Genomic DNA, 18,615 nt, shown 5'->3' with positions numbered 1-18,615 from the left:
GGAGGGGGTTTTGACTTTGCAATCTGGTTTTGGAAGTGCTTAGTATATGTGATGGTAGGTAGTTAAGATCATTCCCTGAGGTCAGGTAGTAGGAGAGGAGACCTCCTGAGACAGAGCTCTGGGAACCCATGCATTTCGGTTGCCAGAGGAAGAACATTTGAATACTGACCCACCATCCTGTTTACTTACCTCTCTAAGACTTTTTAAGGCGGTAGGACATGCTTAGCATTTTTTTGAGATAAACCAAAAGTGGGTCAGAATGAATAGGTAATGGCTCATGATTCTCTAGCATGCCAGGCCTAAGTCATTGAACTAAAGTTTAACAAGGACAAATGTCAACTTCTGTAGTCGAAACAATCTTTCGGACAATAGGTATGTTGTTATAGTTATCCCAGGTTTAAAAACAAAAGCCTTGGGGATTTTCTTTGACAGAGCAAACTGTGATTAGGATCCTGAAATAGCACGTGCAGGTTTAGACTAACGTAATAGACACGTTGTCTTCATCTTGGGCAGTGGACATTCTTTGGCCTATGAAGTAGGGAGATCACATCTGGGTACCACATTTTTTAAAAAGACTTAATCTAGAATCTAGACTGTAGATTAGATCCAAGATGTTAGACGATGTGGAAATTGTAATTAATATGTGAGTAATAGCTGAAACTTGTGTTTCTCTTGGAGAAGAAAAAGTGAGAGGATGTATGATGGCTATTGCCAGACCAAATACATGAAGATAGATTTTTTTTTTCCTTCTGTCTAAGGGGTAGAAATAAGATGAAGGAGGATTAAAGCAAGGTCTTATTAACTGTGGGAAAGAGAGTGTTAGGATGGACCTGAAATCTGGGAACCAGTTGGTGAGAACAAAGAAATTGGTTCAGGAAGTCGCAGTAAAAGTGATCAGTTAGAAATGAAAGACAGAAAACCGTAAAGACTCCTCCATCCTGTGTAGGCTGAACTGGCAGGTGTCTTTTCTCTGAACGGGAATCTCACCGCCGAAGAGCAGGGCAGAACTAGAGGCCCCTGGAGATTAAGGCTTGGGGCCCAAGCAGGGAGTGGTGCATCAGAAGCAATTAGGAACTCAGTTACTGGAACTGTAGGAAAGGATCGGACCTGAACCCATAGGAGAGTTGACTTGAAACTGACCAGCTAGCCGAACTAGCATCAGGATTCGTTGCAGGGAAAGAGTGTATGTGCTGAAGGGGGCGTCAGAGGAATACTGGAGTAGTGACGAAGGCAGATTTTAAAGAGCTACACATAATGTTTTGACTACACATAAGATTTTACTAGCAGCCTGACTGCCCAGTGGGAGAATGACCTTCCTCTGGAAATTGAACGTCACTAGAGATACCCAAGCAGAAGCTAGAGGGATGCCCTCACTTAGAGTAATAGAAGGAATTTCTGCTCTGACTTGGTGGATATAATTCATGAGTTTCCTATTTCCAGAACTTGTGTTTCAGTAAGTTATAATGTATGCATTGTTGGATTTGCTTGTGTTTTGAAAGTTGGGGAAAAGATAATGTGTCTTTTATTATATTTTAGGTGGCTGAATATACTGTCCTAGAAGGAAAACTTCAAAAAACCCTAATTGACTTAGAGAAACGAGAGCAGCAGCTGATCATTGCAGAGTCAGAGGTAATTGTATGTCTTTATTTCCTGGAATCCATGCACGAGGTACATGCTATTATAAAATATATTTCATAAAAAGTATTTCATGGAAACTGTCTTGTAGGCATGGTGGAGAAAACTGCTGTTCAGCAGAGGAAAGCATCTTTGACATGTCAGAATGTGAGGAATACATAGCAAAGTGTTTGTTATTTGAAATGGTTCATAGCCGGCCAGCCAGCTTTGGCTGACTGCTGCACTCTGCGGAAGTACACTTCTTCTCAGGATGTGGAGGGACTGGATAGTCACACTGCCCAGAGCATAGAGAAAACGTTGCACAGGCTGAGGGGCCTAGAATTCGGATGTCATTCTCAGTAACAAGGGAATATCCCACCTGGTTGTCGATTAAAGGTTAGAGCCCAAGGATGGATGAAAACTTCTGTTAATACCATGCCTAGTTAGCATTTTTGTTAGGTCTTGATAAATTTTAGCCTAAATATTTATTTCAATTACTACATAAATCATTTCAAATTATTAGAATTTCTTCCACATTAAATTTGTGTGCTCCCGTCCTAACCATATGTGTTTCTTAAAATTTTTCTCAGCATTTCACTCTTACCTGATCCTCCTACATTTTCTGGGATTTCTCAATTGATGTTTCACCTTAAATGTATTTGTTTCCAATATGAAGGCTCTGTTACTTTCTATGTGATTAGGCAGAATAGAAGAAATTCCTAAAGAAGAAAAGGAACTTGGGTATATTTGCTTAGGTAATAAGAAGGAATTTTAAGTGATTAGGGCCTTTTCAATTGAATTTATATAAGTCATATATGGAGTTTTGGATACACTTTGTATTTTAGAATTAAATGAAGATGGATTAGCAATGTGGGTTGAAGCCCTGTGTGCTATCAGCACAGAGCCCACTTGGGGTTCTCTCTTTCCCTCTCTATCTGCCCCTCCCCTACTCACACACTCGTGCACTCTCAAGAGTAAATAAATACATTAAAAAAATTTTTTTTAATGTATAATTTCAATTGTGCTTCAACGTGAACTCGGACAATGGAAAAGGATATGAAAATAAAATTGGAAATATTGTAAACATTGTGTAGAAGGATAATAGAATATTGAACAGCATACTGTAGCTGAGCCTTTAGGCCAGCCTCATAAAGACGCACTTGTTTTTAGGTTCAAAGAGAAAGGAAGGAACTGAAATCAGAACGTGACCGGAACCTGCAAGAACTTCAGGACTCCATCCGCAGGGCCAGAGAAGATTGTGTTCACCAAGTAGAACTAGAAAGGTTAAAGATCAAGCAGCTAGAAGAGGACAAACATCGACTGCAGCAGCAGGTGGGATCAAATAGTTGTCATCACTTAGAGTTTATTTGTTTTGTAGGAAGAATTCACTGAAAAGTTAGAGAAATTCACAGTGGTTTTTGAACTATTGATGATGTTGATTGCACCAAGATGCCGATATACTTTAAGCTGGCTCTTGTTTTCCTAAATCAAAGCTAAAGACTACCTTGGAATAATTTTCCTTCCCTTGTCACTGTTTGCACAAGATTGAACTATATTTCAGGTAATTCAACATCTTTCTTTCTGATAAATCGCCTTTTGGCCAACATCTTGTGCATGTGTCACTGGACCAAATTCAGTTAAGAACGCCGGTTCGTGAGTGCCTCTGCGCTCCTCACCTTACTCTCACCTTTCGGCCCTTCCTACCCCACACCCCATCCCCTTGGCTCCAGCCCCTTGTCAGCGAAGCCACCAATGGCTCATCACTTTGACTCCCCCTCTTAATCAGACAGCTCCAACACTGTTGGACTTCTGTTGTGTATTCTCTTCTTTCCCCTTCTTTAACCCCACTCTCCTGGTCTTCGTCTACTTTCTGGCCACCTCTCAGGCTCCTTTTCCTTTTCCTAACCCTCCAGTATTGGACTTCCTCCAGGCCCAGGACTTACTTTGTACTATACAATCGTATTGCTGCCCATGGCTTCAGAGAGAGTCCCCTTTCTAAGTATGTCCCAGACTGACTGTCTCTTTTTGATCATTCTATCAGTGAAAGGTGATGAAGATAAGTGTCTGTATTTCAAAATATAAAAGCAGTTCCCAGAACTCAAACAATCTGTGTCACTTATGGACATTTAGCAAAAGAAAAAGCCTAGTGTGCCACATAGCTTACTTCTGCACAACCTGATTTTAGGCACAGTAATTGTTTATGATAATGTCTCTGGGACACCTGGGTGGCTCAGTCGGTTAAGTATCCAACTTCGGCTCAGGTCATGATCTCATGGTTCATGGGTTCAAGCCCTGCCTCGGGCTCTGTGTTGCCAGCTCAGAGCCTTGAGCCTGCTTTGGATTCTTTGTCTTCCTCTCACTCTGTCCTCCCCCGCTCACACTATGTCTCTCTCTGTCTCAAAAATAATAATAATAATAAAAATGTATGGTAATGTTTCTGAATGGTAGAAAAAATACCAAATTTTAAGTCTGTTAGCTTTTGTTTAAAACAGAAATAAATGAGAGAGAGAGATGCTTGAGAAAGGTTTTTTTCCAAATTGAAAAGTCAAAGTTTGGATATTCAAAGAAGTAAACTTCAGCCATAGGAAGACTTTGCAGGTAATAGAGTACCTCATTACCTAAAGATGCTAGATAAACTAAACCCTAATTAGAATTATTTGTGCTTACTGGCATGAAACAAGAATTGATTATGGATAATTTAAATTCCATTTTTGCCACCAATTTTCTCAGCATTTCAAATTTGGTTAAGTCTTATATCTTAGAAAGTAGATAAATGGGTTTATCTAATGATTGCTAGAGGGTTATGGAAGGCATCTTTAACAGTCCTTGTTTGCATTTGATTAAAAAAAAAAATCCCAGATTTGAAAAGAACATTCTTATATTCTGTTTGGTTTTTTGTTTTGTTTTGGTAGTTTTGAAAGTGTATTATATATAGAGTGTTGAGTCCAGGTAAGTCTCTGTTTTATTTAATTTTAAAAAGTATTGCCTGCTTTCATCAGAGCTTTATTCTAGGGGGTGAATAGATCTGAGAGCTGTTCTTGTCTCTGCCGCTGACTAGATCCTGGGCACTGCCGAGCTGAGCTTCTGAAACCCTCAAATGTCTTATCCACAGAAATGAAGGGGTTGAGTTAAATCATCTTGAAATGACTTTAAGTTGTAATAGTGTTTGAATTATGAAACGTTCACAGTTTTAAATGATAAGAACAATAAATACCGCGCTAAAATTAAGTTTTTTATTTTTATCGTCATTAGCTGGTATATCTAATGTGCATAGTATTCTCGTACACGTGACATCTTAAGGGTATAGTGTAAGTATTTTTATAAAGTGACTTTCATTTGCCATCTAAAATTGAGCAAAAATGTTCTCATGATCCTGGTTTTCTAACACATTTCCTACTCTTAAATAAAAGTTTTTGTATATTATTAATTAGTTGACTCACTAAATTTTTAAGATTACTAGAAATCTTAATTTTCCTCATGCTTTATGGATTTTCTAAATTTTCTACTATAAACAAGCTTTACAATAAGAAAAAAAATGACTGTTGAATTCTGTAGCATTGAACTTTGCATACTGGTCTTTTTAAATGGCTGTCATCCTTTTTTTTTTTTTTTTTAATACAGCTTAATGATGCTGAAAATAAGTATAAGATTTTGGAAAAAGAGTTCCATCAGTTCAAGGATCAGCAGAGCAACAAACCAGAAATCCGCCTTCAGTCTGAAATAAATCTACTCACCTTGGAAAAGGTACCCGTGTCAGTTTATGGCAATTTAATTCTGATAATTTATAAAATCAGTAGGTGCTATCTGAATATAAAATGTACTGACATTTCACTGTAGTATTCTGATATCAAATAAGAACAGCATTTGAGACACATGGCATTGTCAGTACTTGAATTTCTTGGCTTCTATCAGTTACAGCATATACTAACTAGAGTTGTTGGTTGCACAAAACAGAAGTGACTAACTCTAGAAATAAAGGAATCCACAGAACTCTCAGGAAGGCTAAAGAACAGCTTCCAAAATATGTACAAGAACAGGGGGAAGGACAGCATGGCCTATCCTGTCCCAAAACTGTCTCCTCTTGCTATTGTTGGTGCTTTCACTGCCTTATCACCTGATTTCTGTATTCAACAGCCAGTCTTGCCATCATGAATGCTGACTACATATTACTTACTACCCTGTAGATTCAGTGCCCCAGGTAGGAGCATTCGTATCAATCACAAGACTACGCTCTCCTCTGAGCCCAGAGAAAGGATATCCATCCTATTTTGTTTCTTGCAGTTGGAGGCCAGGTCCTGCCTCTAGTTATATAGTGATCCTCTGCAAACGGGAAGAATGTTCTGCTTCTAGGCATTAAAAACTGTGTACTGTCCAAAATGTTAAGTTTGACAGTATGTGCTGTTGCATTTTATCGTTTAGTATTTTTTAGGTATTATTAAAAAGATACAGCCTACCCAAGAAGTGACACAGTTAATAAGAGAATAATTTTCAGAAGTTACAGGATTTCATGGTGTCAGCCATGGCCTGTCATTGTCCACTGAACATTCTCTTGAAGGCTTCCTTGCCTCTTTTCCGCTGCAGATGTAGCCACTAGGGGGCACTATCAGAAGATTGGTAGGGGGTGTCAGGAAGTTGCCAGGGTAGTTCGTTCTTCTCTTTGTCTGTGTGCTTCCCTTCTCTCTTAGTAGGTGCACCTTTTTATGGTTTCCTCTCTGGCTAGACACCTTCTCTCCAGCTTGCCTTGGGCTGTCCCTACTGCATGAACAATCCGTGTTTCTGCGTTCCTAGTAGAAAGAACTGTTACCCATGGTACTTGCTTTTGTAGTCCCTCCTACCCCCGGAGACATAGGGCCTGGCTGCTCCTGCTTATCACTGGTTGCCTCATCCTATCCTCTCTAGCATTTGTGCTTTCCTGTTACCTGTATAACCAGTTTCCTGGCAGGATGCTAAATGACAGAACTGGTTTTTCATTATCCAGCCAAGATGCATGCTCCTGGGCGCTGTGCTAAATGCTATGCTGAATGATTTAAAAACGTTCAAGAGAGAGTCAAATAAATGACGAGTCCTACAAAGAGGCAGGGAACTTACCCAGATAATTAAAGTGAAAAGCAGGTAATAGCTTACCGTACTATCTAACTCTCTCTTACTAAATGCTGTGAACTCAAAGGGCAGACAAAGCTACTTCTGGAATCAACACATGAGGTAAACTAAGAAGGGAGACTAGATATAGAATCTAAAGGGCACATTAATAAGTGAATGTATGTGGGAGAGTATTCCAAGAAGTATTCGTGAGAACTAGAGGAGTTAGGAAGCCTGTTGCATATTCGGGTAATAGCTTGACTAGAACTTGGGAGTTTAACTATTGTGGTAGTTGTAAAATAACAGGGCTGATAAGAGAATGCTAGAAATTAAGATAATTTGTGGCCATATGTGGGGAAGACCTTAGATGCTAAGTTAAAGAATTTGTATTTCATCTGGTAAGAAAAGTCAGAGATTACTCTCAAGTGTATTACATTGGCTTAATGGATGTTAATAGGAGTGAAGAATTTTCACGAAGAACTTTTTGAGGAGGTTGAAAGTTGTAGAGAATTATGGTTCTAGGCAGGTTCCATTTGAGACTCTAGCAGAAAAAGTTGAAGCGGAGCAGTTCACTGAGGGGTTGAAAATGGGTAAGTATGGGACGCCTGGCTGCTTCAGTCGGTTAAGTGGCTGACTCTTTCGATTTCACCTCAGATCATGATCCCACAGTTCATTAGTTTGAGCCCTGCGTCAGGCTCTGTGCTGACAGCTCGGAGCTTCTTGGGATTCTCTCCCGGACTCTCTCTTTCCCTCTCTCTCTCAAAATTAAATAAATAGTTTTTTAACAAATAGGCAAGTATAGTAGGAAGAGAGAAAAGGGGGTAGAGATAAAGATTTGGAATCACTGGAATAAACTAACCGCCTTGGATTTAGATGAAATGGTCTAAGGTGTCTTTAGGAAGGACACCCAGACAAGTTGGTGGGAACTACGGCCTCAGGTACAAAAAGCAAGAGTCAGAGAAGGAGGCTAAAAAGATCCAGAGACATAGTAAAGACAGTCTAGTGCAGTGCTAAGAGGAGGGATTTGGAGAATAAGGAAATAGAAGTCATCTCTTATGACAGCCAAGTCAAGAACGGTTGAAGAAGGGCCTTATGTTTTGCAGGTAAGAGGTTTTGAAGAAGCAAAACTGCAGAGGGTTATAAAAGTTTGGCATTGAAAAAAAACCAGGAAAATATGTAACCCGGGGGCTTCATGTTGTTAAAACCTTATATGGTAGGTGGAAAATCTACGAACATATACATATACAGAGATATTTTTTGAGTGAGCCAGAGAGGGGCAGAGGGAGCAGGCCCAAGGCTGAGCCCCATGTGGGGCTTGATCCCACCACCCTGAGATCACGACCTCTAGTCAAAGAGTTGGACTCTCACCTAACTGAGCCTCCCAGGTGCCCCTGAATATTTTTAGATTGAGGATAAGCATTTAATAGCAAGAAGAAATTGAGCTTTGAGAGAGGAGGGGATGAGTGGACCAAAGAAGAGTCAGTCTTAGGAAGTAGAAACACTATTTAAAAGGCAGAAAGGGTGAATAATACGTAGAAAAGCTGGCGACAAGAAAGGGTGTGGTAAAGTAAGTTTTTTGGGGGTTGAAGCACGTATTAACTGGTTTGTTCTGCTTCTGAACTCACTGTCTTGCTGCAGCCTGTCCATTGCCATGCTATCTCTGGTTCCTCTTCTTACCCCTACGTGCACTTAACTGCCAAGCCTTGTTGATTCTGCTTCTTACATACCTGGAAAATCTTTTCGTTTCTCCATTTGATTCTTGGGCCTTCTGAATTTCTCTATCAGTGAACTTGAATCCAGTTGGACATTTTTAACCCCTCTTAAAAAAAAAAGGGGGAGTGCCTGGGTGGCTCAATTGGCTGAGCATCCGACTTCGGCTCAGGTCATGATCTCACAGTTCGTGAGTTCGAGCCCCGCGCCAGGCTCTGTGCTGACAGCTCGGAGCCTGGAGCCTGCTTCCGATGCTGTGTCTCCCTCTCTCTCTGCCCCTCCCCTGCTCATGCTCTGTCTCTCTCTCTATCAAAAATAAATAAAATTAAAAAAAAAAAAAGTTTATTTTACCTATTTGGAGAGAGAGAGGCTCTCCCAAGCAGTCTCTGCAGTGTCAGCACCAAGCCCAACGTGGGGCTCAAACCCACGAACCTCGAGACTGTGACCTGAGCCGAAGTCAAGAGTTGGTCGCCCAACTGGCTGAGCCACCCAGGTGCCCCATAACCCCTCTTTTAATTAAAAACAAGTATTCCACTATTTCCCTGTTTACAACTGTGAATTCTGTGGTACCTACCAAAGATAGCTAAAGTGCACAGACACTAAGCGTCAAAGAGTGTTTTTATTTTACCTTCAGAGACCACATATCTCACAATTAGAACCTTATCTTTTGTGAATAGAAAGTTGGTAACTAGCTACCATAGAAATACATTTTACGTGATTTCTTTAAATCCCGTTTTCCAACTATACTTCTACCAAAAGGATAAAAATCCCTCAACGTATCAAAAATGTAAACAGTGCCATGAACTTGTGAAGGGCAAGGGGAAAAAAATGAACAATTAAACTGCCTCTGTTTGAGACCCAAGGAACTCATCCAGCATGTTTAAGTGTTGAGTAAAACACGGCTTCTCAGCTCTGGTGAAAATTCTTGGTAAATTTTGTTTGGAGCCAGAAGAGGGCAGAATCTTGTTTCTTATTGCTAAGTAATAACAAAGACATAAACGCACAAAAAGAAAGACATAAGTGAAAAAGTATCTTATTCATTGTATATAACTTCTGGTTATGTGAAATAGAGAGCATTTGCTGATTACCTATTCTCTTCAGTTTAACAGAAATACTTCAATTTTCACTGAAATGGTGTAAAATAAGATACAGTTTTACCAGATGTAATTCTTCATTCCTTTTATTAAAAAGTCAAGAATAGTTTATGATTTGCTTTTAACTAGGAGTGTCTCTTAGATGGCTTAAAAATAATTAGGTTTTTAAATAAATATGGAAAACATTAATATAGTAGGGCAGACTGAAGTTGAAGATAAATGCCAAAATTTATGTATTTATGATGATTTGGTAGCTACCATGCGTCCACCCCTGTCTTAAGGCAAAGGGAAAGATGAGAGAAAAAAAAGGAGAAAAAGTACATGATCCTTCCGGGACCTCACTTTTAAAGAGTTTGTAATAAAATTGGAGAGATGCCTCAAGGAGCCTGAAGTGACTGTGTGTGATCAAATACCAGGGAATATGATAGAAACTCTTTGCAGTTGAGAAAATAGTAGTTTTAAGTAAGCAGAGAAGAAAGTGACAGGCGTAGGAAGTTAATTGGGTGATGAGGGGTGAACGAGGACACCAACCTACGGGCTGGAGTAGAGGGTTTTTTGTTGAGGAACACCAAGGAAATAGGTGCAGCAAGTAGGACAGAAGTTCGGTTCTGGAACACCTTAAAACAGGCAGAGGAGTGTAGGTTCCAGCCTGCAGGCAAGTAGCAGCTGCATCTTTGAGAGTAAATTGACCTGACAGTGGTTTGCGGGATTTGGAGACAGAAAAGTGTGGAGGCTGAGGAGACGGGAGAAGATACGAACATGGGCCAAGGAAAGGGCAGGAGCAACATAAGAGAATAAAACTGCCAAGTTCTGCCAGGGAGAAGTCTCTGTAGTTCCTTGTGACAGTGGGGAATAGGGCATCAGAGACAAAGACCGTGCCATCCACTGAGCAGAGAATGAGACTTGTGGGCCTAGAAACAGGGAGACAGAGAACGAGTGAACACGGGTTTGTGCCTTCTGCCTGCACTGGCCTCTGAATGGACTCTGGGTCCTGAGGTGAGTTTTCACATGAGAAATCTGTAACTTGGTTCATGAGGTAAGTGAAAAGCTTGCCCAAGCCTTAGATCTACTCAAGAGGAGAGGTTTCAGCTCAAGGTCTTTGAATGCCCTGGAGTTCTCTCAGATCTTTAGTCGTGTGCATGTTTCTGGGAACTGGGTCCCCTATGTTTCCTTAGAATCACAGAGGCACCTGTATTCTTAAAAAAAAAAAAAAGAAGAAGAAGAAAGGTTAGGAATCACTGATTAGGTCATAGGAATGCATGAGAAAAGTGGGGTTTGAATCTGAAATTTGCAAACTACGTTTGTTTTTTTGTTTTTTTTTTTATTTAACTGTGAATATGCAAATGTGATTTTGATAATCCTGGCAAAACTGATAAAACCTATCCAGCCTTTTCTATGGAGTTAGTCCATGGGATATACTTGATCCCTCTGGGGTCATCCCTTCCTAACCCTCATCCTTGGGCCAGTCTAGGCTACCAGACCTTCTCCAAGACCCAGGGACATGATCACTTTTATAATTAAATACTACCCTTTTATCCCAGCAATATAAAACGATTTTTGCTATTCCTCTGACTTATGCCCTACTGTTAAATTACCAAGTAATATGTATAAATCTTTGGGGCACAAGTAGAAGAGGTCACCTTTGATAATCTCAGAGTGTTTATTCAACTTAAGACATGTAAGTCTAGTTGTGAAATGTCAACACCTTTAAATTCAAGCACCAGGGATTTATAAAGCAGAAAAGACCGTGACTCCATGAGTTCAGATATTACTGCAGAGAATATTCTGGTCTTTTGTGAAGGGAATTTGGCAATCTGCTTTTCCTTTCCTTTTATTTTCATACACGTTTTCTGAAGTTTGAATTTTGGGACTGTGCCTTTGGTTTGATGTTCCTGCAAAACATGAAGAGTTGTGTGTATGGGAAAAACTAGACTTGATATAAAAAACTTAGACCAGTTTAGAGTCACAGTATTGTGCTGTAATTCAGGCAGATTATTACATTATCACTTAAATAGTAAAACTGTCTGTTGGCTTCATGAATTTGTTTGGTACTTGGTTTGAAACACTGAGAACGTACATTCCAGAACATCGCCAAGTTGGCTTCGGTTCATGCACAACAGATTGCCTGCTGCAAGTATAAATAACCATTTTTTTTAATGGAATCACTTTCATGTTTTTCTTTATATGTTTGAGGAAAAATAGAAAATCAAAGTTAGTGTTATGAGGAGCATTATTTTTCCTAGTCTCAGGTTTATTTTAACATTCTTAAAATATTTTCCCCTTTGTCCTCTTTCTCAGTAAACTGCTTTCTGATAAAAGATCTCCCTGCTCTCAGCACTCTCCGAGTTTTGCGGCAATAGAGTTATAAGAGTATCTCTACTAGCTCTCGGGGTTGTAAGACCAAGTTCCATCTCATGATAGGCCCCCAGAAGGAAGAACTAGGTTTCTGAGATGTCGAGTGCCAGCTAAATTGGAATGCTAACAGTAAGGACTGCTTTTTGTAAAAAATGAATGTTTTGCACTCTATACACGTTTTAATACATTTATAGTAACTGTCTGGAGGTTAAGACTGATTCCGTTCCTTTCAGTATAGGCTGTTAGGCAGTAAAAATACGACTATATTTTAAACAAGAAAATGTTCATGTGCCATAATATTTATAGTAAATTATATAACAGTTTTAGATGATGTCGTATGTTACACTGTATAAACTCTTTTCTTAAGCCAGACTCTTTGTATATATTATCTTTCAGTGATTGTACACAGTGGTATAGTGTTTCACTTGATACGATTTTAATCACTGTTAGGTTGAACTTGAAAGGAAGTTGGAATCTGCAACTAAGTCTAAACTACATTACAAGCAGCAGTGGGGACGAGCTTTGAAAGAACTTGCCAGACTTAAACAGGTATGTAGTTTATAGCTGATGATGGATTCTTCTTTTTATGTCTTTTTCCCCTTGATTCTTTAAAAGTATGCGTATTTGGCAATAGCTATTACGTTCATATGTGGACATTTGGATCTGCAGGGCTATTTTCGAGATTATTAAAAGATTGTTAATAAAAAAATTAACTCTTAGGTCCTTTTTTTTTTTTTTTTCAAATTGGCAACTGTTGTCCTCCCCAGAAGAAATTAGGAATGATTTCTTTCACTTTCACTTATAAAACAGCCATTTTTTTTGTCTTAGTATTAATTTCTTTCCATTGAAAGTAACTTTCAGAAGAGAAGTTTCAGAATAACTGAAAAGATTTAACATGTCCTCCAGCTGAACAGCTGATTTCAAATGTTAGTCCTAGAAGACCTAGTCATTTATTCAGTTAAGAAAAGGAACCACAATTTTTGCACAATTTTACAAGAATTTAAAAGTGATAGTGGTTTCCTGAATTCTTCTTAGACTTCTTTTTTCTTCTTCTTCCTACTACTAAATAACAAATGCCATAAGCCTCAGGAGAAATTAATCTTATTTTGGAGTGAAATTTGCTCAAATGATTAAGATCAATTAAATGTGAGCAAGGTTTTCCTTTAGAATCTAATCTACTTGACCTAACCCTTCAAACTTTTGCCTTTCTTTAATGATCAGTTTATTCGGAGTGAAATTTGGCACATAGGGTTTTTCATAATTGTATTTTTTTCTCTGTCTCCATGACCAGCAAATGCTATTAAACATCTCTGTGGTATTGTACTAAACACCTACTGCTCTCAAAGAGAGGTATGTACAAGACCTCAGGAGAATAAACAGTACAGTTTGCCTTAATGTAGCCTGTCGAAGAGTTGAGATTGTAAGCATAACAGAATATTACACGAAGTGAAAGTATTTTATAAATGTTCACAGGATCAAGGACAGATGCGTGTACTGAGGGCCTCCTGTATTCACAGTACTGCCCTAGATTTATTGGTGTATGTAAAACTTAAGTCTTTCCCTCAGAGAGCTTGGAATTTATTAAGAGGGAAGAAAATTATAAATGTAACATTTATATTTAAGAGTGAGAGCCGTGACAAGAACCATCCTGAGGAGGCAGGAGGGGCAAGTACATCTATTTAATAGCACTTAAGTAGGACGCTCTGGAAGAGGAGTATTTGAGATAGACCTCTGGTGAGCTGGTTGTGATTTAAGAAAGCAGGGAGGGAAATGCTATAAATGTAACCAACAAAATGAGTATAGCAAACATGCAGGAAGGTGGAAAGCAGAGACTCTACTTGGACAAGAGAGGAGGGTCAATTTTAGAGGTAGTTTCAGGTAACCAGGACTGGAACTTAAGTGGGAACGTGACACACAGATTCCTGGGGAAAAAACCCCCAAAACATGGTTTTGGTAGATTGGTATAGCCCCGTTTTTACCTGATTGTAATGCAAAGTAGAAAGTTGAAGATGATGCCAAAGGCTGAAGCCTCAGTGTCTGCAAAGCGAGTTTTCCAGTATGGAAATAACGGTAGTAATGCAAGGAGGAGAAAGGACTTGCGAATGTGGACTTCTTGACTTTTGCCAAAAGAAATTCAGCAAGCATTCAGAAATATGCAGCTGGTATTGGGAGGATGATTGGGCTCCTTGCAGATGTGAGAATTTAAGCTGTGGTAGATAAAACTGAGCATTCTTAGGTTTGCAGAGGAGGCCTGAGAGCTGATGATGGAACCAACGGGCAGAGAGCAAGAGGGCGGTCATGATTTCAGGCCCCTCACACCTTGTCATTTCATCCTAACCAAGATCGCAGTAGAGCTGGTAACTGAATTTCGATTTTCTAGGTGAAAGAAACGGAGACTTAGGGAAGTTAAGGAAGGTGCACCAGATCGCACAGGTCACGAGTGAGCGAGCAAGGATTAGAGCCACTGGACTGGGGTCCCGGCTGTTTCCCCTTTATGCTGGTATCAGGTTATTCCATGGAAGCCAAATAATGAAAGGATTTCGAGGAGAAGAAAGTGAGCCCTGGAAGGTTTTAGGGATTTCTGACACAGTATCCAGGCACAAGTCATGGTTTGGCACATCCCAGCAAGCAAAATGGCATCAGTGACTGTTAGACCAGCTCTCATAATGAGAGAAGAAGCTCCAGTCAGGATGCCAAAGTACGGAGAGGAGATGGGGAAGAAGTAGAAAATGGTGCCTGCCATTAAAGAAGTTACACAGTGAAGGCTCAGAGACTAAGGGAATGAATCATGGGGCATTACCAGAACCAGTAATGAAAAGGTGGAAAAGTGTGAGCGTTGAGGAGGGCATTTCCTTTGGAGAGAGGAGTAATCGTTAATGACTGAAATGTCTCCTTCCTGTCACGTGCATCCCTGTACCCTTTTGTTACCTTCTGAATCTTCCCATTTCATCCATTCTTTTACATTTACCCCCTTTTGTCCTATGTATTTTCTACCCCCTTGCCTAAAAAGCATGGGCAGATAATTTTGCTGTTTGTTCCTAGTAGGAGAGGCTATCACGAAAGTCAGATGCTTCCCCGTGAGTTACTTTATGTATTAAGAAAACGGCGTTAAATGTAGAATTCAACTCTAAACTATTTCTTCAAGAAAAGAGCCTCATTCTTTGAGTGCAGTAATCTTCCTCGAGACTAATTCTGTTCCTTATCCCACTAACTTTCTGCTTTGGAAACAACACTGTAAACAACCTTTAGGTCACTAGGAATCACTGATGTTCCACAGACGACATTGGAGGTTTGGTACTTGAAGAGCAAATATAAGCCTTTGCCATGACCATCCCAAACTGTGCTCTGCCACTAACTGTTCTTATAGGGTTAAAATTAATAGCTTCATCAAATAGGCACAATTCATATGTGTGAAAGTACCATATTTTTCTAGAACTTTTTATTAAAAACACATTTATTGTGTTTGAATATAAAATTGGAATCCTCTATCTGCTTTTGTTCAGAGGATTGTTTGTGCAACTTCTTGTTTAAATTGGATTAGTACCATGTTAATTTTACATTGCCTCTGGTGAATAGCCACGGGGCTATAATCTCTGCCAGTAATTTGTCACAGCAAAATCCTCTGGAGGGCCATACAAAACATTTGTGTAGTACGGATTAGATGGGGAAAGCCATATCTTAGATTGTTAATAAATGTTAATGACAAAACCCAGCTGGTAAAGCTTGGAAATAAGATCTAATGCTGGGTGCCTATTGCCAAAAGAATGTTTAAACAGATTTCCATTACTCAAAGGTGACCCAGTACAGTCAATTTGTGAATTAAAAAAAAACAAAAAAACAAAACATACTCGTCTAATGATTTAGGGAAAAAAAAATCGTCTAATTCCCAACCTTAAAAGTCTGTGTTTCCAAGCCTTAAAAATTTGTTGTTGTTGTTCTTTGCTAACTTGGGGAGGTAACAGCTGTAAAAAAACAAAAAAACAAAAAAAACAAATAAACATAAATGGGTCCTAACTTAGAAAACAAGGAAATGATACCCAGACATTCTGGATTTGATATCTTTGGTACATTGTGTAGCACAGATCTGAAAGAATTCTGATGGTGAGACATCTAAGGGGAAATTTAGTTGTTTCCACCCCACCCCCAGTCTCCATGAAGATACACTACAGAAATATTTTTAAACCAAAGGTTTCATTGTTTGACAGATACTCAAGATTGTCACTTTAATTTTTTTCTAAAAAAATGTTTGTTTAAAAATATTTCTCATCACCTTAGAAAACAATTGTGTAGGTTGAATAAAACCTACTCCTTTTGAAAAATAAATCATTAAGAGGTATGAATTTGTTCGTGTAGAAAATTTAACATTTTCATTATGTGAGATAAATTGAAACTAGGTCCGCTTGTTCCCAAGACAGGAAACAGAACTAAGATTTTGGGTAGGATGTGGGTCCCTTACCATATTTGTGCACAGTAGATCTGTTTAAAACTAAGCTCTGATATATTTAGTTAAAACAACACAGGCTTCATTGGCTGACATCAGCACTATCTTGTCCAGTCTCCTGCTTATCCACTCAGGGTAATTAATTTGATTAATTTATAAGTAATTTAGCCAAGGATGGGATGTAAATCTTTGTTTAAGAAAACAGTTGGAGGTCCAAGTCTTGGTTAAAAACTGTGTCTTGAAACCATCCAGGCCCTCCTACTGACTTGTCAGCTCTGGGTTATTTTCAGAAAACTTGACTTGAGTTCCTTAGTTTAGTTGTAAGTTTTTCCCACAGACTTACATGGTATGTGTGAGCGGGAGAGTAAGTAGTGGCCACTTTTTAGCCGCTGTTTAGTCTAGTGTATGCATGTTTACATCTCCTCTCTGGATTTATAGGCAGTTCAGGCAAAATAAAGATTATACTCACTTGATTGAGGAGTCTTTAACCCAGAGCACCTGGCAGCAGAGAGGATTTCTTTCTGTAACCTCTAATTTTTGTGTGTGCGTGTGTGATCAGTATTAATGCCATATATGTGATGAAAAATTCAAGGCATTTAAAGGCTTGTCTTCTGTGTTTTAGAACTATAAAATTACAATTTTACAAAGTAACCTAACCTAATTGACTCTTATTATTTTTTTCTGCTTGTAATAATTATGCTTGCTTATTGTAAACAAAGACAAACTTTGCAGCACTGCATAACACAGAAAATAAAAATCACCAGCCAGAGGTAACAACTGGGTCTGTTTTTGCCGAGCTTTCTTTTCCTTTTTTTCTTAATAGTTGCTTTTTAAAAGAAATAGATCCTAACAGTCCAAAGAGGGAAAGAAAAAGAAGATGGTTATGCACCCTACCCCCCCCCCCCCCCCCCCCCCGCTCCACTTCTATTTTAAGAACCAGAGCACATTATCAGTGTTCTGGAAGCCTTCTGTGCCTTTGCTCAACTGCATCCTCTCCAGAGGTAACTACTTGCCTAAATTTGGTATTTATTCTCCCTTTGCTTTTCTTTACGTTTGTGTGGTTTTAAACTTTATGTAGATGGACTCATTGCCTTTGAATCATTCTCTTGTCCGCCTTGTATGACTCAAAATTGGTTTTGAGATTTAGCTATGTTGAGGCAAGTAGCTATAGTTCATTTTTATTGCTTTATAAAACAAACAGATGAACATAGCACATTTTACCCAGTCCTTTCTCAATGGCTTTTTCCTTTAACTTAGAACAAGACAGCACTGAAAAGTTTTGAATTTGTCCGAGTTTCTCTAGTATTTATATCAAAAAGTAGAGTTTCTGGTAATAGGGGTCGCTGCTTTCTAATGCTTTGCTAAATAGGGCAAAATTACTTTCCAAAGTGCTTGTACGACTCTTGAGTTCCCAAGAGTGGTGTGTAACTGTTATTCTTCATATGATGTCCAACACTTGGCTATTATCACATGTGTTAATTTTTTCCAGTTTGGTGGGTTTGAAATAGTGTCACTTTGTGGCTTCAGTTTTCCTATCCCTGATGACTTACTTGGAGCAGCTTTTCTTTTGCATATCAACCACATGTCTTTCTTCACTAAGGAATGCCTGTTAATGCCCTTTGCTCAATAGAAGTCAACAGGTAATCCAGATTTTAGAGTCACCAGATGCCAAGTTTGAAATAACTGCTATTACTGTGTTTTAGAACAAAGGTGATATGATGAAGAAATGGAATGAAGAATTAGAGTATTTTGAATAATGTAGAAATTGTGGAACTGAGAAATATTTTAAGTGAAATGTAAGAATGTAAAAGATGAGTTAACAACAGATTGGATGCAGCAGAACCAAGGATGTGTGAAGTCAAGTCAGTAAAAAGCATCTAAGCTGAAACAGAGGGGAAAAAAGAGGATGGAAAAAATAGCAAACAACATGAGTGACCCCTGAGATAGAGGATAGGAGATTGACTACCATTTGTGTGTAACTACGGACCCTGTCTTCGTCTCTTTGGGTTCCCATAACAAAATATCAGAGACTTACTAACAAACCACAGAAATTGGTTCCTCGCACTTCTGGAGGCTGGAAGGCCAAGATCAGGGTGTAGGCACGGTCACCAGTTCATAAAAGGCCACCTTTTTGTCAAGTCCTCGTGGAAGAGGAGTCAGGGAGCTCTGCTGGGCCTCTTTTATAGGGGCAACAGTCCCATTTAGGAGGGCTTACATTCATGACCTAATCACCTCCCAAAGGCCCCGTCCCCTAACAGTTCAAAATGGGGATTAGGTTTCATAACATATATTTCCCCAGCTATCCAAAAGTAGAGCGTTCCT

The 18,615-nt window shown here is 39.2% G+C and overlaps 1 protein-coding gene across 8 annotated transcripts in view; it reads left to right on the top strand.

Moving 5' to 3' along the window:
• CEP120 (centrosomal protein 120) overlaps window positions 1-18,615 on the top strand; it is a 79,691-nt gene that overhangs the window by 40,973 nt on the left and 20,103 nt on the right. For all 8 annotated transcript variants that reach the window (XR_006714494.1, XR_006714492.1, XM_045486990.1 and 5 more), the window contains exons 16-19: window positions 1,537-1,629; window positions 2,785-2,946; window positions 5,236-5,358; window positions 12,303-12,401. Coding sequence is in view for 6 of the 8 variants with exons in the window: in XM_045486990.1 (XP_045342946.1) it covers window positions 1,537-1,629; window positions 2,785-2,946; window positions 5,236-5,358; window positions 12,303-12,401 (477 nt within the window). In the remaining 2 variants the exon portion in view is untranslated. The remainder of the gene's footprint in view (window positions 1-1,536; window positions 1,630-2,784; window positions 2,947-5,235; window positions 5,359-12,302; window positions 12,402-18,615) is intronic.

This window comes from Leopardus geoffroyi, chromosome A1 (assembly GCF_018350155.1).
Source record: "Leopardus geoffroyi isolate Oge1 chromosome A1, O.geoffroyi_Oge1_pat1.0, whole genome shotgun sequence".
Lineage (NCBI taxonomy): Eukaryota > Metazoa > Chordata > Mammalia > Carnivora > Felidae > Leopardus > Leopardus geoffroyi.
Note: the sequence above shows the minus strand (reverse complement) of the source record. Positions and strands in the feature narration are given on the sequence as shown.